Source organism: Sceloporus occidentalis, unplaced genomic scaffold (assembly GCF_023333645.1).
Source record: "Sceloporus occidentalis isolate IW3139 unplaced genomic scaffold, rSceOcc1.0.p SCAF_1, whole genome shotgun sequence".
NCBI lineage: Eukaryota > Metazoa > Chordata > Lepidosauria > Squamata > Phrynosomatidae > Sceloporus > Sceloporus occidentalis.
Window position 1 is genome coordinate 264,285,422 of NW_028316981.1, and position 27,034 is coordinate 264,312,455.

Sequence of the window (27,034 nt, forward strand, 5' to 3'; positions counted from 1 at the left end):
TTCAAAAAGGCAATAAAAACGACCCTCTTCCGGCAGGCCTTCCCCGATTGATTATGGCCAGAACTGAAGGAATCCACCCATTTTATTACATTCCCTCGTTATTCGTCATTTGTTAATTGCCAACTTTTCTTGATGCTATTGCTATGCATTTATGTATGATTTTACTATTATAACTTTATACTTTAGGGAGGGAGGTTCTGGGGTGGGGGATCCCCAAAACAGAAGAGGCGGGATATAAATAAATATTTTATTATTAGTATAATTAATTAATTAATTAATATTTAATTAAAATGTATCTGTGGCCCAAAGAAGTTAACTTGTTTTAATTTTGGTCCCTTCCCACTGCCAAGTAGTGCAGGTCTGGTCTATACATTTGATATGTGATCTTCCTGTTTTTCTACTGCCTTCTGTTTTTCCAAGCATTATTGTTTTCTAGGGAGTCAAGCCTTCTCATGATGTGGCCAAAGGAGAAAAGCCTCAGTTTAGACATCTTGCCTTCTATGGAGAATTCAGGTTTGATTTGTTCTAGGACCCATTTGTTTGTCTTTGTAGCCATCCACGGTACTCTTCTCCAGCATCACATCTCAAATGAGTTGATTTTCTTTATATCGGCTTTCTTCACTGTTCAGCTCTCACACCCATATGTACTGATAGAAAATAGGATGGCATGGATAATTTTAGTGTTGTTATATATCTTTGCACTTCAGGATCTATTCTAGCTCTTTCATAGCTTCCCTTCCTGATCCTAGTCTTCTGATTTTTTTTTACTGCTACCTCCATTCTAATCAATGATTGGTCCAAAATACCAGCCAAGGGTTCAAGCTCGACTCAGGATTGCATTCTTTTGAGGTTGCTAAAAGGAGTACCCAGCTTGTTGGGGACAATTAGCTTACACTTTGTAAACTGCTTAAGGAGTGCCTGAAATGTATTTGCTATTGCTGTATGGGAAATATTTAACTACACTTGTCCCTCCACATTCGCTAGGGTTAGGGGCACAAGACCCCCATGAATATGGAGAAACCACAAATAACAAAAACACCACACTTTTACCTGTGAGGACACCTCTCTAGGAACCTCTAGGTCCTCCAGTGCAACTCTGTGGTCAACGTCCGACAGACACTGACCATAGAATGGCACTGGAGGAGCTACAAATAATAATAATAATAATAATATGTTTTATTTATAGACCGCTATTCCGCGATGATCATAGCGGTGTACAGTAAAATCGTTAATACAATAAAAATACAGTTAAAGGAGGGAGAAGTCTCATCCTTCAGGCAGTCCAAGATGTTGCTGGTCTGCCTGCTGGCTCCCTCTGAGGCCGAGATGACAGTTGAGGAGGGAGGGGCCTCTTCCTTCAGGCAGTCCAAGATGTTGCTGGTCTGCCTGCTGGCTCCCTCTGAGGCCGAGATGACAGTTGAGGAGGGAGGGGCCTCTTCCTTCAGGCAGACCAAGATGTTGCTGGTCTGCCTGATGACTCCCTCTGAGGCCGAGATGACAGTTGAGGAGGGAGGGGCCTCTTCCTTCAGGCAGTCCCCGATGTTGCTGGGTCTGCCTGATGGCTCCCTCTGAGGCCGAGATGACAGTTGAGGAGGGAGGGGCCTCTTCCTTCAGGCAGTCCAAGATGTTGCTGGTCTGCCTGCTGGCTCCCTCTGAGGCCGAGATGACAGTTGAGGAGGGAGGGGCCTCTTCCTTCAGGCAGACCAAGATGTTGCTGGTCTGCCTGATGACTCCCTCTGAGGCCGAGATGACAGTTGAGGAGGGAGGGGCCTCTTCCTTCAGGCAGTCCCTGATGTTGCTGGTCTGCCTGATGGCTCCCTCTGAGGCCGAGATGACAGTTGAGGAGGGAGGGGCCTCTTCCTTCAGGCAGACCAAGATGTTGCTGGTCTGCCTGCTGGCTCCCTCTGAGGCCGAGATGACAGTTGAGGAGGGAGGGGCCTCTTCCTTCAGGCAGTCCAAGATGTTGCTGGGTCTGCCTGATGGCTCCCTCTGAGGCCGAGATGACAGTTGAGGAGGGAGGGGCCTCTTCCTTCAGGCAGACCAAGATGTTGCTGGTCTGCCTGATGGCTCTCTCTGAGGCCGAGATGACAGTTGAGGAGGGAGGGGCCTCTTCCTTCAGGCAGACCAAGATGTTGCTGGTCTGCCTGATGGCTCTCTCTGAGGCCGAGATGACAGTTGAGGAGGGAGGGGCCTCTTCCTTCAGGCAGTCCAAGATGTTGCTGGGTCTGCCTGCTGGCTCCCTCTGAGGCCGAGATGACAGTTGAGGAGGGAGGGGCCTCTTCCTTCAGGCAGTCCAAGATGTTGCTGGGTCTGCCTGATGGCTCCCTCTGAAATGCCTAGTAGAGTATTCTCTCTAGATCTTTCAGGGCAACTTTTTTAGTTAAAGTTGAACATAGAGTTGCACTGGAGGAGGACCTAGATATTCCTAGAGAGAACATATTAATCAAATTCCTGAATAATCAAATCTGCAAATATCGAAGCTGCTAATATGGAGGGATGAGTGTACATATACAAGGTTCCAGGTCAAAGGGACTGGCATCTGAGCAGGGAAGCATAGGATTGTACAGAACACATAAAACAGGTTGGATGTTTTGAAGTGAAGATATTCATTATAAATACCCCTATCATCTCCACAGGTTTGCCCCTGTGGAGACGGATCTGTTGAGACTTTAGAACATGTTTTACTCTTTTGTACTTTCTATAAAGATGAGAGGTCAAGATTAATTTCTCCCCTCTTGCTCAAGTTCCCGGATAGACAAAACAGTTGGTACATGGAAAATCTGTTGAATGATGCTAAGAAAAGCAAAACGGAAACAGTGGCTAAATTTCTTTTCTCTGCTGTTAAAACACGTGAGATCATGAGTTAAAGTAAATGAACTACTTGGTCTTTTGCATTCTGCATTTGGTACATCCAAATAAATATTCACCTAGGTTCTGTGTCCAAGGTTCAGTATCATCTAATATATCTGAGACTGTTTTCTGTATATATATAAATCTCTACTTTATGAGCATGTCATGAACATTTATTTCATGGTTTTATGTTAACAAGTTCAGCATTTTAATATTTTAAATGTTTTATATGTTTTATATATATTCTGTTGTTAATGGCCTGTTGGCTGAAATAAAATGATATTCTATTCAATAAAATGATGAGACATTATAAATAATAATAAACTTTTTAGTTATATCCCGCTTTTTGTCTGGACAATCAAAGCGGCGTACAAGTTAAAATGAAAACAGTGCATGTCCAATATTCCCTGCCCCCTTAAAAAGGAATTAAACAATTAGAATTAAAATGCCTAAAAACATTAAAACATAGATATTTAAAACAATTAGCTAAAACAGTAGGCAGAGCCAAACACATATGGAGATGACATGTACTTTGTCCATGAAGTACAGTGTCTAGATCAAGAGAAGTAATAGTGCCACTCTGGTCAGGCCCCACCTGGAATAACACTGTGTCCAGTTCTGGGCACCACAATTCAAAAAGGACATTGAGAAACTGGAGCCACATGTCCAAAGGAGAGCAACTAAAATGGTGAAGGGTCTGGAAACCATGTCCTATGAGGAACGACTCAGGGAGCTGGCTATGTTTAGCCTGGAAAAGAGAAGGTTAAGGGGTGACATGATGGCCCTGTTTAATCTTTGAAGGCATGTCATACTGAGGAGGGAGCAAGCTTGTTTTCTGCTGCTCCAGAGATTAGAACATGGAACAATGGATGCAAGCTCCAGGAAAAGAGATTCCACCTCAGCATTAGGAGGAACTTCCTGACAGTAAGAACTGTTTGATAGTGGAACATGTTCTCTTGAAGAATGGTGGAGTCTCCTTCCTTGGAGGCCTTTAAGCAGAGGCTGGATGGCCATCTGTCAGGGATGCTTTGACTGAGAGTTCCTGCATGGCAGAATGGGGTTGGACTGGGTGGCCCTTGCGGTCTCTTCCAACTCTTCTATGGTGCTATGCTTCCCTCCACAGCCTTCCCTTGCAGGGCTCTTGAGGACAGGAGGTCTTTCGTTTATGGGGCTTCTGTGGGTCGAAGTCGACTTGGAGGCGGTCAAGAACCACCATCTTCAAAGAAAGCTACTAAAAGGAGTGATTCTCAAACTTTGGTCCTTCAGAGCTTTTGGACTCCATCTCCCAGAATCCCTGGCAGTTGGCCAAGGTGGCTGGGGCTTATGGGACTTGAAGTCCAAACGTCCTGGGGGCACCACTGACTGGAAGCCCATCCCAGGAAGAGTACCTTGGCTGCCGTCCGAGGGAGAGGGACCGGGCGCTCGTGGCTGCGGAGGCTCATGGCTCCCGAAGGCGACCCACGTCGCAACGCCTTCCCGCTCGCGCGTCCTGTCTCCAAGGCAACGGGTCCTGCCGCTGATAGAGAGAGCCACCTGCCAAAAAAGACACCTAAGGAAAAGAAACGCCTTTCCTGGCAGATGTGACCAAATGTAAACATAAAGCTGCTGATTTTCAAGGTGTAATTGAAGCCTTAACTACACGAGCACAGGACGAAAATGAGTGAACGAGGTTTTATTTAGCTGCAAGGACCTGACAACAAGTGACGACAACAGCAGCGACTTAACCGCTCCCTAGTCGGAAGGGCCTTTACGCGCGGCCATTTCTGCGCTTGCGCAGTGAAGGACAGCGTGCGGTGGGATGCGCATGCGTGAGGTACCCGGAAGCGTCTTCTTATTGCACGCTGGACGGTGTTTGGAACTTTCCATTCGCGTCGCTTGAGGAGGGGAATAGTTGGACGATACCATGGGGAAGCTGAACGTGGTTTTGCTGCGATACCTTTCCAGGGACCATTTCAGGGTCCTGACTGCGGTAAGGGGCCTTTTGTACGCCCACTCTCTCAGCGCGCTTTGAGTGCTGTAATGCCATCCTTTGGAATCCTGGGATACATAGGCCACTTTTAAGGGCTGTAATGCCATCCTATGGAATCCTGGGATACATAGGCCACTTTTAAGGGCAGTAATGCCATCCTATGGAATCCTGGGATACATAGGCCACTTTTAAGGGCTGTAATGCCATCCTATGGAATCCTGGGATACATAGGCCACTTTTAAGGCCTGTAATGCCATCCTATGGAATCCTGGGATACATAGGCCACTTTTAAGGGATGTAATGCCACCCTATGGAATCCTGGGATACATAGGCCACTTTTAAGGGATGTAATGCCACCCTATGGAATCCTGGGATACATAGGCCACTTTTAAGGGCTGTAATGCCATCCTATGGAATCCTGGGATACATAGGCCACTTTTAAGGCCTGTAATGCCATCCTATGGAATCCTGGGATACATAGGCCACTTTTAAGGGATGTAATGCCACCCTATGGAATCCTGGGATACATAGGCCACTTTTAAGGGATGTAATGCCACCCTATGGAATCCTGGGATACATAGGCCACTTTTAAGGGATGTAATGCCACCCTATGGAATCCTGGGATACATAGGCCACTTTTAAGGGATGTAATGCCACCCTATGGAATCCTGGGATACATAGGCCACTTTTAAGGGCTGTAATGCCACCCTATGGAATCCTGGGATACATAGATCACTTTTAAAGGGCTGTAATGCTATCCTATGGAATCCTGGGATACATAGGGCACTTATAAGGGCTGTAATGCCATCCTATGAAATCCTGGGGATAAATAGACCACTTTTAACTGCTGTAATGCCATCCTATGGAATCCTGGGATTTGTAGCTCTTGCAATGCCTTTGGCTTTCTCTGCCAAAGAGTTCTGGTGCCTCACCAAAACTACAGATCCCTGGATTCCATAGGATGGAGGCACAGCAGTTGAAATGGTGTCAAACTGTATTAGTTCTACAGTGTTTTTTAATCTAAAAACTTTGTGCGGATTAAACCAAGGGCTGTTGTTGTTGTTCCTGTTGTTGTGTGCCTTCGAGCCATTTTTTACTTATGGTGATACTTAATTTTTTTAATATTCATACCTCATCTAATTGCCCTGCTTTTTTTTCTGGACAGGGAGTAATGTACATTTATTTACTTCAACTGGTATAATGTAATCATGACTACCTGTGAAAATAATGGGCCTTTTAAATATACAACTGTTTGTTGTTGTTGTTGTTGTGTGCCTTCGAGTCGTTTCTGACTTATGGCGACCCTAAAGTGATCCTGTCATAGGGTTTTCTTGGCAGATTTGTTCAGAGGGGTTTTGCCATTGCCATCCTCTGAGGCTGAGAGAGTTGACTTGCCCAAGAGTCGTATCCAATGCTCTCCAGAGTCGTATCCAATGCTCATATACTTACAGAGTGATGTATAGTTTACATTATACAAAACTAAAAAATATAGATGCGCTATTAATGCATTTAAAAGCATACCTATTCCAACTGTAAACAATACAGCACATGAATGGTCATTTGCCCTTTTTTTAATAAAAGTTTTTATTAAAACATAAAAATACAACTATTGTTATCATCATATCACAGAATTAAATACAATTCATTACATCCTGCAATAATAAATGCTTAGTTTTTAACCCTGTAATTGTTATTTTAAAGTCTTATTAATTGCAATTCTGTATCTCTCATTTCTATCCTTTTTATACCAATATTACCATCTTTTTTACAGTATATATGGATTGGGGACCACTCTTCATTTGCCTTATCAATGTCACCTTGGTTTAATTACACTGTTAATCAGTCCATCTCTTCCATACCATTAAACTTAAGTAGCCATTCATCTATAGTAGGTATTTCTTTCTTTTTCCATTTTTCCGCCAATGACAACCTTGCTGCTGTGATCATACATAGGAGAACTTTTTCATGCTTCCTTTCAACTTGAGGATTTATTTTGTCTTAACATGTTTAATAAATAAGTTTCAGGCTTTAACTCGAATTTTAAAATGGTTCTTTGCCCATAACCAGTCAACTCTAAGACAAAAAGATCTGTCTCTGCCTATAAAAGGATGGCAAAGAGAGTCCAGTCTAACTCCTCCAGGGACTTTATCTCATGGGGGAAATCTGGAGTTTAAAAAGCCATTTTCCCAGAACATTTGTGCGGTCACGGTAAAGCTTTCCTCACAATGTTGCACTTTGAGAGGACTTATCCCAAGAAGAACCAGGAATGCTCCAGCAACAAATCATTCATGGGAAAATCCCATGGATGATTTGTTGCAGGAGCATTCCTAGGTCTTCCCAGGATAAGTCCTCTCTAAGCGTGATGTGTGAAGAAATCTTTTTCGCCGCTATTGTGTGACTGTCTCGGGGAAATGGCTTTTTAAAGCTTCGGTTTTCCACTGTGTGATAAAGTCCTTTGAGGGGAGTCCAGAGCCTGGGAGCAGCCACCGAGAAGGCCCTCTCCATGTTCACATCAGATGAGCTTGTGAAGGTGGCAGGACAGAACAAAAGGCTTCCCCAGAAGATCTCAAAGCACAGATATAAGGAGATAGGGTTCTTCAGATTTGTTTGGATTGACAAACATGACTGCAAGAGCATTAGCCAGTTCAGAAAGAGTGAGTACAGTATGTGCTACAAAACTGTACTTGTCAAGACAGATGAAAAGATAGTATGTACAGCCATCCCTCCATATTTGCGGCTTTGATATTTGCGGATTTGATTATTCACAGATTTCATTAATATGTTCTCTCTAGGACTGTCTAGGTCCTCCAGTGCAACTCTATGGTCAACTTTAACTAAAAGTTGCACTGAAAGACCAATTGTAGCTACTCCAGTGCCATTCTATGGTCAGTGTATGTTGGATATTGACCACAGAGTTGCACTGGAGGACCTAGAGACTCCTAGAGAGGTGTCCTCTCAGGTGAAAACAGTGTTTTTGTTATTTGCGGTTTTTCCATATTCATGGGGGTCTTGTTCCCCTAACCCTAGTGAATATGGAGGAATAACTGTATTTCTCATTCTTTATGTTACTGTTTTAGGTGGAAATGGGTATGAAGAATCATGAAATAGTCCCTCCAAGCCTGATTGCCTCCATTGCCAGTCTCAAACATGGGGGATGTAACAAAATTCTGAGAGAATTAGCAAAACACAGGCTCTTGGCTTATGAGCGAACTAAAAGTGAGTATAAATTGTTTTCATGCATGCTTACAAATAATTAACATTGTATCATAGCATTCTTTGCTAATGCAAACATTCAAAACTAGAGGAAGTTACCATTACCTGGTATATTTGGTTGCTGTCTGAGATATCCTTAAATCTCTTTTGTTTCAGCCTTTTCAGTCCAGCCCAGAGCAGACATGTAATATTATGTGGTGCCACGTACAAAATCTATGTGGTTTCTATGAATTCAAATTAGCCATTAGAAAAGATTGACTCCCTTATTGCTTAAAGTAATGTTCGTGATTTAAAAGAACGTTGCTAGTGATACGCAGGCACATTTAACTTCCCAGTGTGATTATTTTAATTCTTCAGCTGTTCAGGGTTATCGATTAACTAATGGAGGATATGATTACCTTGCCTTGAAAACTCTTTCTTCTCGACAAGTTATCAGTTCAGTTGGAAACCAAATGGGTGTTGGAAAAGAATCAGGTATGAGAAAACATATTTATTTATTGTGATACGATCTAATGGAGGGATTTAAATGTCAGTGCAGAGATTTTCTGTTTGTGTAGTATCTATTCTAGAGATTTAATTGTCATTCAGTGTTGTGAACTCTAAAGGATTCTAAGGCCTGTTACAGACTGCCAAAATAAAGCTGCTTCGGGTCTCTTTGGAGGCATGCTGTTTAAATGATACATGCATCCTAAGAATCCGGAAGCTGCACCAAAGCTGCACTCCAGTGTTTAGGAATGGAGTGTGGCTTTGGCGTGACCTCCGAACTCTTAGGACCCATGTATCATTTAAATAGCATACCTCCAAAGAGACCCGAAGCAGCTTTATTTTGGCCTGTCTGTAACAGGCCTAAATATTTGATCTGTGTTCTTAGCAGTAACATATATCCAACTAGTCTTGGTCTGATGAACCTTAATGATCTGCTGTTCAAAAGCTTATATTAATATGTAGCATTCTAGAATATCTTCACTGGGTAGTACAAAAGTATAATTTAGGTGTGCCACAATTATGTTTTTACAATATCCCTAATTTGACTGAAATTCTGTTTTTAAAAGATATTTATATTGTTGCAAATGAAGATGAGGAGCAACTTGCATTAAAGTTACATCGGCTTGGGCGAACATCCTTTAGGAATTTAAAAAATAAACGTGATTACCATAAACACAGACACAAGATGTCATGGCTCTACCTCTCACGTCTTGCTGCAATGAAAGAATTTGCCTACATGAAGGTATTGGTTTCTTTTTGATATTTTGATGCTGTTCCTGTAGTAGGTAGACTTGGGTTAAAAGGAGCAAAAAGTCTACAATGGTTTCTTGTAACTTCTTCCTCACAAATTAAATTGATGGATTCTGCCCATAATGCCTTAATAAATTGGCTCTTGCTTAACTGAATACTTCCTCCCTGTGCCCCTACCTAGGCTTTCATAGCATCCAAGGGTGTCTTTTAATGTTTGTACTGTACCTGAAGCGGCAGCCACCCTTTGAAAATTCAGTGGGTTTGGGTGAAAATGATAAAATCCATGGTAAGACCTAGCAGGAAACAATCAGTATTGTAATGTCTTTATATAAATATACAGTGGTACCCCGGGATACGAATGCGCCGCCTTACGAAATTCCCGGGTTACGAAAAAAAATTATTTAAAAAAACTGTTCCGCGTTACGAAAGTTTTTTCGGGTTACGAAAAAACTTTTGGTGCTTTTCGGCGCGATTTCACACCAAATCGCGGCTTTTCCCCATTAGCGCCTATGGCAATTCGGCTTGCGAAAGTCTTCCGGGTTACGAAAAGGGCAGCGGAACGAATTAATTTCGTAACCCGGGGGACCACTGTATATTGCCGTGGCATATAGGCATAGAAAGCATTAAGATAGTGCTTAATTAATTCTGTTTATTGGTAAATTTGCCACAGCAGGTTATAGGAATGGTTAGTTTCTTAAGTTGCTTTAGAGCAGCTTTTGATCTATCATGACAGCTAAGTAGAATCTCCATATTTAAAGGCATTCTGCCTCAATGCTATTCAATAAAAAGAGAACAGAAGCATAGTTGGAAGTGTTGCTTCTTGAATAAAAACACATAGGGTTTTTTTCCGGGCGGGCGGGGGGGGGTGAGAAAATATGCTTCTGGATATTATTGTCCAAATAAATATTTTTAAAAAAAACCTCTGGGGAGGCATGGAAAAGGGCTGTTGCCTTCATGATCTCCTCTTAGACTTTATTGAAGTGTCTGGTTAGTTGCTTTAAAAATAGGATCCTGGCTTAGATAGACATAGGGAGCTTCTTCATACTGGATCAGACCATTGGTCTCTCTAGCACAGTATTATCATCACTGACTGGACGAACAGGCTTTTTCCTAGTCCTACCAGGAACTGCAATAATAATAATAATAATAATAATAATAATAATAATAATAATAATAAGATTTATTTATATACCGCCCAATCACTGGGAATCCGAGCGGTTTACAACAGAGGGGATAATAGACGGTTCCCTGCCCTCAGGCTTACAATCTAAAAGACACGACACAAAAGGAGAAGGGAATGGTGAGGGAGGGAGGGAATCAGGTCCAGCAGCTCTTCTCTCCCTCGGAGGCCTGGACCAAGGCAGATGGACCGGAGGGAGGGCTTGTCTTCTTCCAGGCAGACAGTTGGAGCTAGCCTGCCTCTCTCTCCCTCAAGATGGAAACATATGGCTGTTTCACACTGCATTATTATATACAGTCGGCCCTTCTTATACACGGATTTAAGCACACACGGTTTGAAAATGTTCCAAAAAAGTATAAATTTACCTTGATTTTCCATTTTTTATAAGGGACACCATTTTGCTATGTCATTATATGTAATGGGACTTGAGCATACACGGATTTTGTTATACACAGGAGATCTTGGAACCAAACCCCAGCGTATAACAAGGGTCCACTGTATTTTTCTTTTACTGCCTCTATTCAAATAGATAGTATAATAGTTAAATCAGTTTACTTGTTGCTGATGACGAGCTTTTGCCTTTTTTAGTTTTACAAGAGCAGTTTAAACTACTTGTCAATTAAATGACAATATCTACAACTGAAACATTTGTTACACTTCACATTTGGCTTGAAGTATCCAAAATTCCCTTAGTATTAGAGACATTAATTGAGGCCAGTCAGGTATCCAAACCAACAATTGATATATGTAAATTTGTTATCTATAAATAAATATGACATGAGATGTTTACAGAAAAAAATGGAAGGAAGAAATGGAATATCCAGTTCTGACTAAACAGTGGCCATCGGTTTTAACATCTGTAATATATATATATACACACACACACACACAATATTTTATGTAGGTATATCGTGTATAGCCATAACTATAGTTATACATCTCAGACTCTGTCTTTTACAGCAGAATTTGCTCTTTGGAGTGTAGTGGTTGCCACAGTGTCTATTGCATATCTTTTGGAATCCCATTGTAGTTGAATTTTGGGAGGAAGTAATCATATGAGTAAATTTGGTTTTGGAGAGTTCCTTGATATTCAGGGATGTGCATATTTTGAATTATTTACCAGCTTTTTCTAAATTAATCACCAGTGGAAGTGGATTTATCATGCCCTTTTAGCTGCTAAAAGATTGCTATTAAGATAAATGTATTATTCCTCCCCCTGTGATCCAATGGATAGAAAAATCTATCAATGCTTGCAACATGTAAAAGAATGATGTATAGATGAAATTTAGAAAAGGACTTATATTTGGACATTTGGTCAACTTTTAGAGCAAATTGCAATCAATGTTATTTTTATTCCTTTTGTATTTTTATTTTCCTGCTTTTGTTACACTGAAATATAATTGTAAGTAACTGAGATTTCTTTTGAATGTAAATAAATGTCATTTAAAAATTAAACTACAGCATTCTATAGGGTATTTTCATGGCAATTAAAATGGAATCATTGTGCTATGATTGTGTGGACCCCAGAAATTGCATGAAAAGCAGATGGTTTGCCACTGAGTTACAATCCCTTTGGTCTGCTTCAGTGGAATTCATGTCCTTTTCTCATTCATGCAATTGGATGGAATTTTGGTTAATGTCATTTTACTTACAAGCAACTGATTATATTTGGGCCAACAAGTAGTATTCAGTATTCAAGCTCTCTGTTATTATATTAATGGATTGGACTGTGAATTTGCCCTAACAGTACATGAGAAAAAGGAGGACATGGATGTGGGGCTGATCTTCTAAATATTTCTTCTTCTTTCCCCACCCCCTATTTTTTAACCAGGCTTTGCATGACAGAAAATTTCCAGTTCCAAAACCATATGACTATAATAGACATGCAGTAGTAATGGAACTTGTCAATGGCTATCCACTGTAAGTAGTATGTAGAGAAATCTTGTAGCACCTTTGCGACTAACTGAAAGAAAGAAGTTGGCAGCATGAGCTTTGGTAGACTACTTGCCATCTTAGCATAGAGAAAATAATTTATAAAAGCCTGTATTCTTACAAGTGATTCAGTGTAGTTACCTCATGGTAAACTGACAGACTGGCAGAGATCAATTTGTGATTATAGAAAAAGATCACAGTAGCTGTTATTTTTGGCTATTGATTCAGAAAATGAAAAACAATATGATATGTGATTGCAGAATAAATGTAAACTTTTCTTAGAGGGGATTCAAACCCAAGACTTCTTGATCCTTGTTTGACTTCTTAGGCCAATACACAATGCTGATACTCAAGTCATTATTTTGAAAAAGTGCATTGCACTGCACCAGTGTAAATGTCTTTAATCTAGGAATTCAGTGAGAAAGCAGAGATATTTTTTGAGTATCAAAGGCCAAAAACAGACGGCCCTAAAGGGGTGGCACTACACCAGATCGGGACCACAGCAGCCCATACCGTAGCCCCTATCTGGCCTTTTCCCAGCACAAAAAGGAGCAGGAGAAAGCTGCTCCTTTTTGCGCTGGGGAAAAGGTGCCCCTTTTACCACCACCACAACTCTTCTCCTCTCCTGTGGCATGTGGCATCTAAATGCTGAACCACAGGAGCGTTGCCACACTGCCTGCCATCTGGGTGGGTGGGCAGTGTGACTCCAGCATGGGGGCAGAGTTGGGGCATGTGGTGGGTGGATGCCATGCCCCCACACCACCCTCCAGCCAGCTCTTATTGCCGGTTTGTTTTGCCCCAAAGTTGAGAATAAGCTAACCTACATGAGCTAAATATCATTGCTTGCTCCGGTTGACAGCACTGTACTATATGAGCCATTAATCTGGCTGTGTACAAGGGACCTACTTTTCTGTGGAGTTGGCCCTTGTTATCCACTGGGGTTTGGGTCCAGGACCCCCATGAATACCAAAATTCGTGGCTGCTCAAGTCCTGTTATATACAATGGCATAGTAAACTGTTGTCTCTTATATAAAATGCTAAAATCAAGGTTTGCTTTTTGGAGTGTGTGTGTGTGTGTGCAGAGACACACTTACATTAATATTTTCAAGCCATGGATGGTTGAATCCTTGGGTACCGAATTCATTGATGAAGATGGCAAAGTATATTTTTCAGAACTGAGAAACAAGCTGCCTCTGTATATTCCCTTTTACTTAAACCAAATTTCCCCCAACCTGGTCTCCAGATGTCCTGGCAATCAGGCTTGAAGTGGAACCTAGTATAAGTTTTGATCCAAAACATTTGAAGGGTGGCTGGCTGGGGAAGACTGGCTGATAACTAACTAATTCTGGTTAACTTGAAAAGAATTGGATATCTAAGTTATGTTTGTGTTGATTATGTAAAATGCCATCGAACTACATCTGAAATTGAAAAATACTGAGCGTACAATAAAGCATGTGATTAGTTTCCTTAAGAGAAATGGTTATTTTTGTTAAGTCTTGTTCATGTTGCATGAACAACTAACAGTTGATGAAAATGGGAAGGGGGGAGTCATCTCCTAGGTGAGCTTTTGTGATTAGGCAAGTAAATTACTGTCATCCCTCCTTTCTCATGGACTTGAGCTCCGCGGTCTTGAATATTCATGGAGGGGCAGTCTCCATTATTTTCAGTGGGGCGTGCCCTCACAGCGCACGCCCTGCATAGGCTTTCAGGCACGTGCCCCATTCATACCCGTGGGGCTTGAATATAGGTGGGTCTTCATTTTCGCTGGGGATCCAGAACGGATCCCCCACAAAAACAGGACTGACTGTATATTACTAGTAATTTTCTTTTTTCTTTTTTTTAATAGGCTGTTAGCCCTTTGTCCTGACAAGAAGATACTGTCAAATATTAGACTTTCAGTATAATGTCAGAACTCAGTTTCATTTTATGCCTCTTTGCTGTTTTTAGTACAGTTGCTTATAACAGCAGTTTAACATTTTGTGATGTTACCTTTATTTATTTTTATTTGTTTTATAAAATGCCTAAAATTTCTAAGCATCATATTTTAAAATGAAAGTGCTTTCCCTTGCAACTTACAGTTTGCAAAAATTGTTGTTTTTGTTCTGTCCAAACCTATATGTTTACACAGCAAGTCCTGGAATTACACCATTTGTTGTTCTGCTATGGGGCCTTTTTGGGACAGACAGTTGACATTACAATGAAAGAAAGATGAGAAAATCTGGAGAGGTGTTAAGACTGTTGAATGCTTAGCACTAGCTCAATATTATTCTCTGGAGTTATTTTAACAACAGTGTGCAGTCATTGAAGTTTGCCAGAAAGTGCTGACTGAGTGTGTTAGCACAGCTAAAGGCATTAGTGTCCAATCTGACCTTCATTTTTATTCCTGGATCAAGACTAAATCAGCTGTGGTTGCAAAAAAAAGATGGACGCATTATAAATATGATAAGCAGCCATCTGGAGTGAGCTGTTTAATCAAAAAGGAATCACTTTCAAAACTTGAATTAATTGAATAGTAATAAAAGAAAATTCTTTTTTAGATACTCAGCACTTGTTATAAGCTTTTAAAATATCATACATACAAAAGATATTGCAAAATGGATAAAAGAATAATTTGGCTGAAGGAACTCATTTGATGGCTAAAAATAAAAAATAAATATTCTCAAACTGTTTTTAGTCATAAAGGACAACCAGCAATGATTTGTTCTGAAAAGGCAATATAGTTTACAGGCAAGTTATATTTGGGATTGTATCAAATACAGTGTAAGTACAGGAGATGTTTTAGAAGATTTGCAGAAGACAGAATGCCTCTTGTATGAGATTCCTTTCAGTAGTGTTGCACTGGAAGCAACCTATGATGCATGTCCATGTCTTATGATGGGTACATATTTTGCAAAGAATATGTAGAACAGGCTTGTATATTTCCAGTAATGAAATAAGCCAAATGCAAGAAATCAGTCAGCATATATATCCCCCCACACACACATACAAAAAGCAAGTTTCCATATTAATCTTTCTACATGGTGGTGGCACACATTTGTTCCCCTGAATAAGTTAATATCAGTAACTTTAACAAAAAAAACCACCTAGACATGAGGGAGCTGCTAAATGAGTCTTGTCTCTCTGTTATAAACAAGAGATTATTTTGTTTTCTTGACTTCTTATGAATTGTATATACCTGTATCAAGCTAAAATGTTGCTTTTATGTTACTAGATTCAAGGGAAGAGATCTGTATTTTTAAGAGCTAATTTTTACCAGATAAAAGTACACTTGTGTTCTGTTTTACACTGTTTGCAGGCAGACTCAGGTTCAGGAATAAAATATTGAGGACACATATTCTGACCAAACAGTTAGGAAAGCAATTGTTTTTTTTTTGTTTTTTGTTTTTTGTTTGCCTAGCATTTTCCTAGCTGCCCAGATATTGTGTATGTTCAAAAGTAAAGGATGTAGAATCCATGGTTGGAATAAAATAAATAATACGTTTGGTTAGATTTAAGATGCAAAACTGTAATAATGAGCAGCAGTTTGATTGTTCTTATGATAGGTTTTATCATTTGTGGGGAGGGATCCCTCAAAATACTCTAGTAAACTAAAATCCTCTGTTCTGAAAATGGTTTTTGTAAACCATTCCCTTTCTTTGAATATAGTTTACATACAGTAGTCCACCCATATCTGGGGCATACATTCCAAGATCCCCAAGGGATGCCTGAAACCATGGATAGTACCAAACCCTATGCTAGTAATGTTTTTGGGGGACTACGTAATAATTTTGGACCTTTACTACATAATATTATGGTGGAGTATGAAAATATCATAGGGGACTACATGATATTTTTGGATCATGGCTGAACATGGGAAACAAACTACAGAAACTGGGGATAAGGTCGGACTGCTGTATGTTTCTTAGCCATATCTGTTTATAGTCTTTTTTTTTTAAAAAATCACATATCTCACATCTCATTTTCCAAATGGCCAACTAGTAAATATGCCCCTTCATAAGTCTGCAACTGTACTGAAAATCATCAGGTCTGTAGTTTGCAAATTCATTGAAGGTCCTCGCAAAACAGTAATTTCTCCTAATTAGAAATTTTAGTTCAATTTATATTAGAATTTGGCTTTCACAAAGCTGGCTTTTTATTTACTGTATAGATGTCAAGTGCACCAGCTTGAAGATCCTGCCTCTCTCTACAATGAATTAATGGAATTAATTGTCAAACTTGCTAACCATGGTTTGATCCATGGTGATTTTAATGAGTTCAATCTCATGTTGGATAACGAAGATCAAATCACAATGATAGATTTCCCACAAATGGTGTCTACTTCTCATCCAAATGCTGAATGGTATGTGAACTTCCTCTGTTTATTATCAAGTTGTGACTGTTTTATGATATTGGTAGATCAAGGCCTGGCAAATGTGTGGTGGCCAGGGGCCAATTTTCCACTCTTATAATTCTCACAGACCTAACCCTCCCACCATATACCTAAATACCTTTGATGTACTACATTTTGAAGGAGAAACAGAGGGCAAAGAAGTCATTTGAGAGAGAATAAAAAGATGGCTTTTGGAGGCTGTAGGTGGCATTTCCAGGTGATTTTCAAATGACTAAATATTAGAGGCTCATAATCTGGCCAAAATGTTAAGCAAGTTATTGTTCCTTCTCTGTTTGCTTAGCAACCTAGCTGTACAGATAACTACATTCAGAAAGAAAGGATGTAGCATTCATGTAGCAAAATGAAGTATACACTGAGTCCACCTAAAAATGATGTGAAGATTTTTGTTGTTGTTTTTAAATGGGAGTTACAGAACCTACAAACTGGGATTCAGGTGGCACATGTATTTGGGACTGTTTTGTATGGCTTAGAGAAAAGAACTCATATACATTTCATGTATGCATTTTGATGAAGCTGTACTAGTAGGATGATATAAATCTGTGAATTTATTGGGTTTTCATTAGGTATTTTGACAGAGATGTGAAATGCATTCGTGATTTCTTCATGAAGCGCTTTGGCTTTGAAAGTGAACTTTATCCAATGTTCAAGGATATTAGGTAAGGTGTGTGGAAATGAATAACACTTCACACTTCAAATTTCTCCTCCACCCAGTTAATACATTTGTGTTGTCCTCACCCTTTAGCGAGGCATTTGCCATTCTGAAGCTCAGTGTCAACCACACCTCCATGGGTAGACTTACAATGTCTTCACTGTGATTTCTGCAACTGCAATAGCATGATTTTTTTTAATTAAAAATATTCTTGCAGTAGCATGATTTTTAAGATGCTGCCATTACATGAGTGTACTGTTCCTGTTGAAAGCCAATGTCATACATTACATTTCCTATGCAAAATGTGATCCAGTGGTACAAAGTGCAAATTTAGCACCAGTTACAGATTAGATATTGGCAAGTGATTTCCAATGGTGTGTACATTTAATTTTGCTAGATTGATAGTGTTTCAAAATGTTTGCTTCTTACTTTGCTTATTCTGTAATCAAAACAAAAATTTACCAGTCTGCTAGTAGAAACAATAAAGTACGAGGGCTCTAAAGATGAGTGAGAGTAGCTCTACTTGCATAAGAGGTACAACCAGAAAAGCAGACTGCATCATCTCCTGCTTGATGATAATCAAAGAAGCTACCATAGCCTGTACTCATCCCACAGATTGTCTTGATGTTTAGTTCCATGTTTTGTTTGAGAACTGGTGCTTTACTGAAGAAATTAATTTTGATTGGAGATAATGTAATAATTACTGTTTCCAGTCATTATCCAGACCCTTTTTGTTTAATGCTGAAGTTAAGTTCAAGAAATGGTTGTTTTAGAAGATCCAGGAGCCTGTTTCAAGATTCATGTTCCCTTGAAAGGTTCTAAAAAATCTCCTTTCATGCAGCTCACAAACCACACTTTGTTCACCCTTGCTTTAGAAGAATTGCTTTCTTGCAAAGGTTTACTCACTCTGAACAGAGAAATAATTCACACTTGACTTCCCCTTTTTCCCTCTTTCTCCATTGCCAGAAGAGAATGTTCTCTTGATGTTGAAATTGCAGCCAGTGGTTACACCAAAGAAATGCAGGAAGATGATGAGCTTCTCTACCCAGTTTGCCCTCATGATGAGGGTCATGAAACTTTTGACACACAAAGCCCTGAAGGGGGAGCAACTTTGGGTAGTGGCACAGATCAAAAGACTGATAAAGAACAGGAAGCCTCTGAAATTTTGGTACAAACCAGTGAAGAGGATAGTACAGATGAAAGTGAACAAAGTTTAGAGCTGCAGGAGTTCAGCTGTGCCTTACAACAAATTGAAGGACAATTTATTGCTGCTGCCGATGGGGCTAACGCAGAAGGCTCTGTAATTGATTTTTCTGAGGATAAAAAGAAAATTGAAAAATCTACCAAAATTGAAGATCAGACAGGTCAAGGAGAAGATCCTGCTGACAAAGAGTATGAAGATGAATGCCCTGATCTAGTTGACTTGTCCACATTAAACAAAGAATGCAGGCCTTTCAGGTATAGATTAACATTCATCATTCAAAGACTTTCCCATGCTTTTATCCTTTTTCCCTTTCCCAAAGATCCTCCCCCCCGCCCCCCCTTTGAAGTATTATGGATTTTGAAAAGAATTGCGCATTTCTCAGGTTAAAAATCCTGGATTTATTTCAAATGTTAACATGCACACTGCCTTTTTCCTGCTGTAGTCTAACATTCTGACTGGCTAGCTAGTGCTATAAGAATACATTATACTGATAGTGTACTGAAGTTACAATTATTACACAATGCCCTTCATGGGGAAATATTAAAATTGTGCTGCTTATATTCTGCTTACATCTTTTGGTCATTTCCTAATAGCATAAACTCAGTCCTGATTGATTCAGTCTTCTTGTGAATTAAAACCAAATTATGTATTCCATCAAATTATAACAAATTGTCTATATTTCTGCTTTCAGTTCCTATTCACTGTTCATCAGTTCTGGGCACTGGAAAGACCATGGTGAACTAGTAGGATAGCTTAATTGGGTATTTACCACTCTGCCCAGCCTGTATCATGTTTAATGAAATCATTTACAGTAGGACCTTGGCATCCACGGATTTAAGAATCCTTGGATGGCAAGCTGCCCCATTGTCCCCAATGGCCACACATGCATGTAGCTGTGCCACCATTAGGGACAGCCCCTGTCCTATTGTCTCTAAGGACAGTACAGCCACGTGCACAAGCCGCCAATGGGGGCAACGGGGGCTGTCCTTAATGGTGGCACAACCGCATGCACACGCCAACATTGAGGACAACGAGACTTGAGGGGGAATGGATTCCCCATGGATACCAAGGTCCCACTGTATTTCTTTGCTTCTTGAATGGAGATGTTGAAAAAGGAGATTCCTTCATCCAAATTCAGTAAATATAATCACCTAAGTCTGCTAGGCAAAAAAGTAGCCGTTCAGGCAGCTTCACATTTTTTGAGTGTTTATGAGTCGGTCTTCCTGCAAGTCTGCAAGCAGTAAAAGATTTAAAATTACAAGAACAGCTGTGGGGTAGTATTATTCATATCTAATAAACTACAGTTGGTCCTCTTTTTTATTTAGTATTTTTGAGATTTTACAAAACAAAACAGATTTATCTACTTTCCATACATATATGTACTTTTATATCTTAGTCATTTTTTTTACAAAAAACCCTAAATATCCCCTCAGTGCACCCCCACCCCCGGAGCCATTCCCATCCCATCCCATATACCAACTATATACAGTGGGTCCTCCATGTTTACTTTGACTTTGCAGATTTCATTATTCACAGATTTGATTAATATGTTCTCTCTCGGAATCTCTAGGGCCTCTAACATAACTCTTACTGTCATCTTTTGTCAAAAGTCACACTGCAGGACTTAGAGATTCCTAGAGAACACTTCTCTAGGCATTTGTAGGTCCTCTAGTGCAATTTCATGGTCAACTTCTGGCAGATTTGACCACAGAATTGCCCTGGAGGACCTAGAGATTCCTAGATGTTCTCTCAAGTAAATTTATTTATTTATTTGAAGGATTTATATCCTGCCTTTCTCCCACAATGGGATTCAGTGTGTTTTTTTTTAAAAAGTGTTATTTTATTTGCGATTTTTCTACTTTCATGGGAGTCCTGTGTCCCTAATCCCAGCGAATGCAGAAGGTCCATTGTAAATATCCCTGAGAAGGCCCTCTCAAATCCCTTTCATTCCAGCAGGATTTGAGTGGCTAGTTTTCCTGGTGGGTTCTACCTGTTATCCACTTTAATCCATGACATAGTTAGCATTTGCAAAGGTAAAGGCTTCCAGCAGGATTGTTTTGGATGTGGTAATTAATAAAAAATAGATTAACAGTGTCTTGAGTAAAAACATAATTTCTGTATTGCAGAGATGAAGGAACTTTGTTTCATATCAATGACCACAGAACAAGAACCATGAGTATGACATCAATAGATAGTGCTGGGAGCCGTTCAACAATTCCTCCAGTAAGTTTTATGCCTAAGACACAGTTCCCCAAGATCGTCTCCCACATAGTGGTTCACAAGTACAGTTGGCCTTTTGCAGTGCATTTTTGCCTTTAATGGACTTTTTATTAGTCTTTTGGAAATACACTGGCTGCTGCAGTGTGGGTCGTATTGGGTGACACAAAAGTAGGATCTTTGAGACCTGTAGTGGAAAACTCAAGAGTATTGTTATTTCTTTATTCTTAAGTTTAAATGATCCACAATCTTCAAAATCTTAATTAAAATTACTTTAAAGCTTGCAAAAATGACTTATCTTCTAATTGAATCCAGGTGGGCTAACTTCTGAAGGCCTGAACCTTTGGGTTTAAGATAATGAACTGTTGTAGTTGCCTCTGAAGGTCATTGGGGATTCTTTGTTCAAGATAACATTATTTTTTAAATATTAATTAATTTTATCTAGCTCCAGGGCAATGTTCTTATTGGATAATTTCAGTGGCGATGCTTGAATAGCTGCTGTGGACACTGGAATGTGACCAAACTTCCAATTTTCCTTACTTACTGTACACTGTGTACAACCAAGGGAAATATATTTCCCTACAAATGGACAAAGGTCCTATTATGTATTCTTGCAGTTGTTTTATTTCAGATTTCTGCATTTCTTTACTGAACTGTCTGGTTGCATCATTTGTACAAGAGTGCCTCCAAGTGGCTATGTAATTTATTGAGCAGTTGGGACTGATGAGAAGTTCAGAGAAGTTAATGCACATTTTAAAGATTCATGTTGTGCTTTTTTAACATAAGATCTTAAATCATGCTTGCTACTTGTTATGTGTTTGCCTGACTATATGTGCATGTGTATACATTTAATGCATTTTAATAGATGTAGTAACTAGATGTAAGATAGTGGCTTGAACTGATGTTTTCATCAGTGCTAACTTAAATTTTACAATTATGAGCAAAAGCAGAAGGGTCTGGCACATTCTTCCTGACAAGCAGAGATGGAGGTGGAATCTGTTCCTACTTTGTTTTGATGGGTGCAGTTCAGGGATCGTCTCACAAAAGGGATGAACTGGAAACAAGACTTTCTTTGTCTCCTGAATTCTTTAAATTCCTGTTAGAAAGCAACCTTTAAATTCCTTTGCTGGGGTGATTAAAAGAGGAGAATTGGGATAAATATCTTGCCCAAGAAAGAAAATTGGTTGCAACACACTTGGCTTTGCTATGTAAGAAAATGAGCAAAGAAACAAACAAAAAAAGAGTGGTTGTTGTTTTTAAGCAACAGTTCAAAAATAAAAATTCTGATTGTACATAATGGCCCTGGAGTATTTTTCTCACAGATGTATTGTTATTTTTAAATAAAACCTATTAGCGATATCTTTCAGGGGGAGTTACTTCAGCATAGAAAAATAAGGAGAAAAGGCATTATCCTGTGCTTAGTAAATCCTCCACTCAAATGTATGCTATTGTTTGCCATGAAATCCCATTCTCTAGTCTCCCCTCCAGTGCATGGATACCCAGAGATGGCAAGCTTGAGGTATTAGAGAGGCAATAAAAGTTAGGTTTAGGCTGGTGCTCGCCATTTAGCCAAGGACCCAGCATTTCCTTGTTTAATTGAATTTGGGGCCAGCTCATTGCTGGATTGCTTGCCTCTTTTGTAAGCATATTCTTTGCATAAATTTCTGGAAGCAACTTATTCGCTTGTTTCTTCCATACCTCATCCTTTCCAAAGAGCTCAAACCAGTGTAACTTGGGGCCTGCTCCATTTCATTCTCAAGAGTACCTATAAAGTAAAGGGAGTACTAGTGATGACCATTGAGTTTCATGAGTGCCTTGAGATTTGAACCAAACTCTGCTAGGTCCAAGCCCAGTACTGTGATCTACATCCATAGTACTCAAAGCAGTGATATCTTAAATTATGCCAACCCCTGAGCCATTAGCTATGGTCCCTGGTGAGATTCCTAGAAGGAAGAAACAAACATTGCGGCCATTGGGCATACCTATGGTATCAGCCTGTGGCACACTGAAATAAAATTGCCAGTCTCCCACAACTGATTACCTGAGAAAGCACTTATTTACATCATAGTCTTATCTATGCAGAGCTGTCTGTATCTGAGCCATAACCCTAGACAGCCTAAAACATCCCAATAAACGTTCATTAGATTGATTTGGGGTGTGCATGTATATAGTCAAGTAAAGTAAAATTAATTTCTGAGCTATATGTCAGTACTTTGTTAGGTATGCCATTACTAGTCTCAACCCCAAGGGGGAGTAATGTCTCAGTACTAAAAAGGCTCAGAATATTACTAAGCAATCCACTCTGTCTTTGCCTGTCTGCCTTTTGATACACTCACCAGTTTGATACACTCACCAGTTTTTCAGACCCTTTCCAGTTTATTCTGAGATGTCAAAGGAAAATAATTGTTGTCTATTAGTTCCAAAAAACATTTCTTCATCAAAATTTGCAAAATTATAAACTTATATATTAGGTGTGACTGCTGTATACAGAATGTTTTGAGTGTTGTGTGACATACAAACAAGATTAATGCCTCATTTTTAAATGTCTTATAGGAACTGGTCAGACAGAAGATAAAGCGTCAGCTGACTAAACAGCAAAAAGCTGCGCTCAGACGGCGGCTGCAGAAAGGAGAAGCCAGTGTTTACACCAAACAACGGCGAGAGCACATGCAGAATATCAAGTCAAGTTTGGATTCTGCTAGCTTCTGGGGCTGACATCATACAGAATTCCTTTGTGCCACACAAATCAAAGAAAAAAGGGGATTTCTGCTTCCATTCTTGCTTTTGTAACCTGAATATGTTTTGGATCTATACATGTCAATTAAAGATATTGACTTTCAATTAAATATATTGAATAGACAATAGAGTGATTGGGTCCCAAAAGCGTACTGAAGGCAAACCCAATAAGCCACAACTTGGGTGTATCCAGTGTGATTTTTTTTAAACCTTGGATGATAGATTACCACCTCCCCTTTATCATAAACTGTGCAAGTCCATGAATTCTAAGAACATGAGACAGTGCTCTCTTACCAGATCTATCATGGTGCCCAGCATGAGAAAGTGGCAAAAGAGTAAGTATATTTGCTTGGCTGGGTTTAGGCTGCCCTTTTGTCTGGGCCCATCACTGCCTGGATCCCACCCCTGGAGCCAGTCAGCTGGACCAGTTGGCTTCTAGTAGGTGGTATCTAGGAGCCATTGAGCAAGGGGAAAATTCCTTTCTTGCCTTTTGGAATATAAAGAAAAGTCCTTGTCTGGAGTTCAGCAAAACTTTTTCTCATGCTACTGTTTGAGAGAGAGCCTCAAACATAATTACCAGAGGAGATAAACTTAGAACAACATTTATTTACCTAGATAGAGAATTTAGAAGAACTTATTTCCATTCCAATCCTGTGCCTGTCAACAAAATCTCAGTATATACAGTGTAGTTTACTCTCTGGGAAGTGTTCATTCCTATTGGCCCCTGGTTCTAGGTAAGGCTATAATTGTGTACACACTTCTTAGAGAATATAGTCCATTGAATACTTTGGAACTTGTATAAGTGAAGTTTAATAACAGGTAATGAAATTATAACCAGGCCTTTATAACAAAGGTGCAGGTCTGAAACTCTTAACACCCACAGGTAGTTTAAGCCAGTGAATTTGTAACAGGTTTATACACATTTAGTTTGGTCTTCTGCCTGGTTATCATTTCATTATCTTTTATTAAACTTCATTTATACACGTTCCAAAGTATTTAGTGTACTTTATTACCATTTAGTTCTTTTAGCTTCTTTCTAACTAAACTGCCTTAACGCCTTTGCAACCACTGATCTAGTACTTTTTATCACCGCTTTCTGATCCTGAATAAAGGTTAGCTGATCTAACATAAATAACAGATATTTAAACCCAGAAATTTGCATTTGATTTTTTTCCTTCTCTCCATACTCCCAAAGTTTCATATATAAATCTTGCCCAAACAGACAAGTAATAAAAGTGATTTTGTACAGGCCTGGCAGACACTCCATCTCTGAGTGGGTCTGTGCAACTGGTAATAAATTTTGCTCATACACATTCCTCAATTTTCTAGGTAGCCTATTACAGAAGATCTTGAAAACTTTGTAGCCAGGACTGCTTGCCTGGAGTACCATGTTTTTAGGTCACATAATATTTGATACTTTTAGACTGAGTTTCCATTGAACATATTGAAGGTGGGACTCCAAGAACTAGAAGAATAGAACTAGATTATAGAATAGAATATAACTATATATAGAACTAGAAATATCAAATAGTATGGGTAGTAAGGTATACCTGTGAGCCTGTTGAGGATAAGTAACATGGTTCACAAGGACAAGCTGGATTCTTCTAGGGTAGTAGGAACTTACATTATGTGATTTGAACAACTACCAAATTTTAAATCTTTAATTGTCAACTTCCTTTACCCACTTCTGAAGCCAAAAATGCTGTTGTTGCACTGGGCACAATATAATGTGCCCAGCTACTTATTGCCACACTTCATATACGTATTATCTAGTCAGCTCATATCTTTCTGGAATCCCAACACATGGGCTGTTCCCACAAAGATCTTGAGGGAAAATAATGGGAGCTGACTGAATTCAAATGCAAAGCATGGCAAGATCCAAGTATTCAGTAGTTACTGGAGTTGCCTAGGCACTTAATAGTAAATCCAGAAAGGGAACAAAAATTTAGTGAAAGTCTTTAGTTGTCCCTTCCAGAGTGCAAGTGTTGTGCCCCAAATTTAGATAAACAGTGCACAGAGAGACAGCAGGAGATCAGGCTAGCTGGATTCATGTGAGAAAGTGTTGGTTCAGGTACTTGAACTTTCATTTTAGTTTGGGTGAAATCTGAGGGATTCCTATTGCAATCCTGTTCATTCTCATTTGGGAGTAAGCCCCCTTGCACTTAATGGGACTCTCAAAGAAGCATGCATAAGGTTGCGCTGCAAAAAATATAGTGTATTTAAAGTCATTGTAAGCCATGAGCATAAATAATCATTTGTCCTTACGCTTTGGTTTTATTTAGATTATAAAATGCCTCTTTGGCTTTGGAGATAGAAAAGGGAAAAATTCAGTCTCTGCATTGTAGCATGACATATCTCTAAAAAGAACAACGGTAGAATTCCTGAAATATCTGAAGCCATCAAAGGTCACCATAAAGTTTACACAAGGGATGGACTCTGTAGTGCTCCATTTATATTTCATATGTGGATTCAAAAAAAAATGTTTACTTTACGAGGAACTTCAGGAAGCAAGGAGGTTAAGTCAATAATGTTCCTGATAGTCTTAACAAATATATCTCATATACTGGAGCTATAAGATACTTTTTTTTCCTACCCACATTCTCCATATTTGGGTAGAATATGGAGTAATTCAGTCTAAACAGAGCAAAGTATTCAGAATGGGGTAATTCAGTCTCAATGGGGCAAAGTACTTAGGGATCTCTTGTATGCACCCCTGCTTTTGGTACAATACTGTATACAGATTTACTGCTGTGCTGGAATAAAAATAATCTCTAGTATCCTTATTAATGTTTGTAACTACACAATTGCAATTTTGTCACATTAAGCCTAGCTGTTTTTGTTGGGCTACTTCATCTTTAAACTTTATTCTGGCACCCATGTGTAGACTGCCAAGAAATTTATTGCATTTATATTGTTGAACAACTTCCTGCTTTTTCTAGGAATGAAGCAGGGCAGCACTAGGTCATTTTGGTTTTGTTTGGATGAAAGAGCACAGGAGGTTTTGAATCCCTCAAAAATCCCTTCAGTTCTCTCACAGCTGGCTTGCTTCCAAGTTGCTAAACTGCTATTTTGGCATATACAAATACTAGTTGGGCTCTTCTTTTAGCTCAAGATGTGTTTCCTTCCCTGACCTCAGATGGTTAGATACTAGGAGTATTCTGACAACCCCTGTCCCCTGACACTGAAACAAAATAGCTTATGAAGAACCTTTCTTGCTAGCCCCAGTGTTGACAGCCATATCTCTTGACCATCTACAAATTTGGCCAGAAATGTGAAAGTATGCATGTACTAACAGACATATGTAGGTACCCTTCATTCTTGTTTAGGAATAAGCCCCACTGCACTTCATGTTATCTCTGGAAACTTACATTAGGTAGTATTGTAAAAGCAGGAGGATCCTGGTACCATTCAGATCACCCTTTAGCTGGAGTAGCTCTACACACATAACATCCATAAGA

At 39.6% G+C, this 27,034-nt stretch overlaps 2 protein-coding genes across 2 annotated transcripts in view; one reads left to right on the forward strand and one right to left on the reverse strand.

The window, feature by feature from the left end:
- The window catches only part of LOC149323822 (uncharacterized), an 87,500-nt gene extending 83,177 nt beyond the window's left edge, over positions 1 to 4,323 (reverse strand). Inside the window, exon 1 of the mRNA XM_089492807.1 lies at positions 4,239 to 4,323. Within this exon, the coding sequence (XP_089348933.1) occupies positions 4,239 to 4,292 (54 nt within the window). The 5' untranslated portion in view covers positions 4,293 to 4,323. The remainder of the gene's footprint in view (positions 1 to 4,238) is intronic.
- A 298-nt stretch (positions 4,324 to 4,621) lies between these two features.
- Positions 4,622 to 26,299, forward strand: LOC149323823 (serine/threonine-protein kinase RIO2-like). Its single transcript, XM_089492815.1, has 10 exons — positions 4,622 to 4,819; positions 7,897 to 8,035; positions 8,390 to 8,506; positions 9,085 to 9,260; positions 12,280 to 12,368; positions 16,528 to 16,719; positions 17,334 to 17,426; positions 18,386 to 18,877; positions 20,750 to 20,846; positions 23,394 to 26,299. The coding sequence occupies exons 1-10, from the start codon at positions 4,754 to 4,756 to the stop codon at positions 23,553 to 23,555; spliced, it is 1,623 nt and encodes a 540-aa protein (XP_089348941.1). The 5' UTR covers positions 4,622 to 4,753; the 3' UTR covers positions 23,556 to 26,299.
- The last annotated feature ends 735 nt before the right edge of the window (positions 26,300 to 27,034 follow it).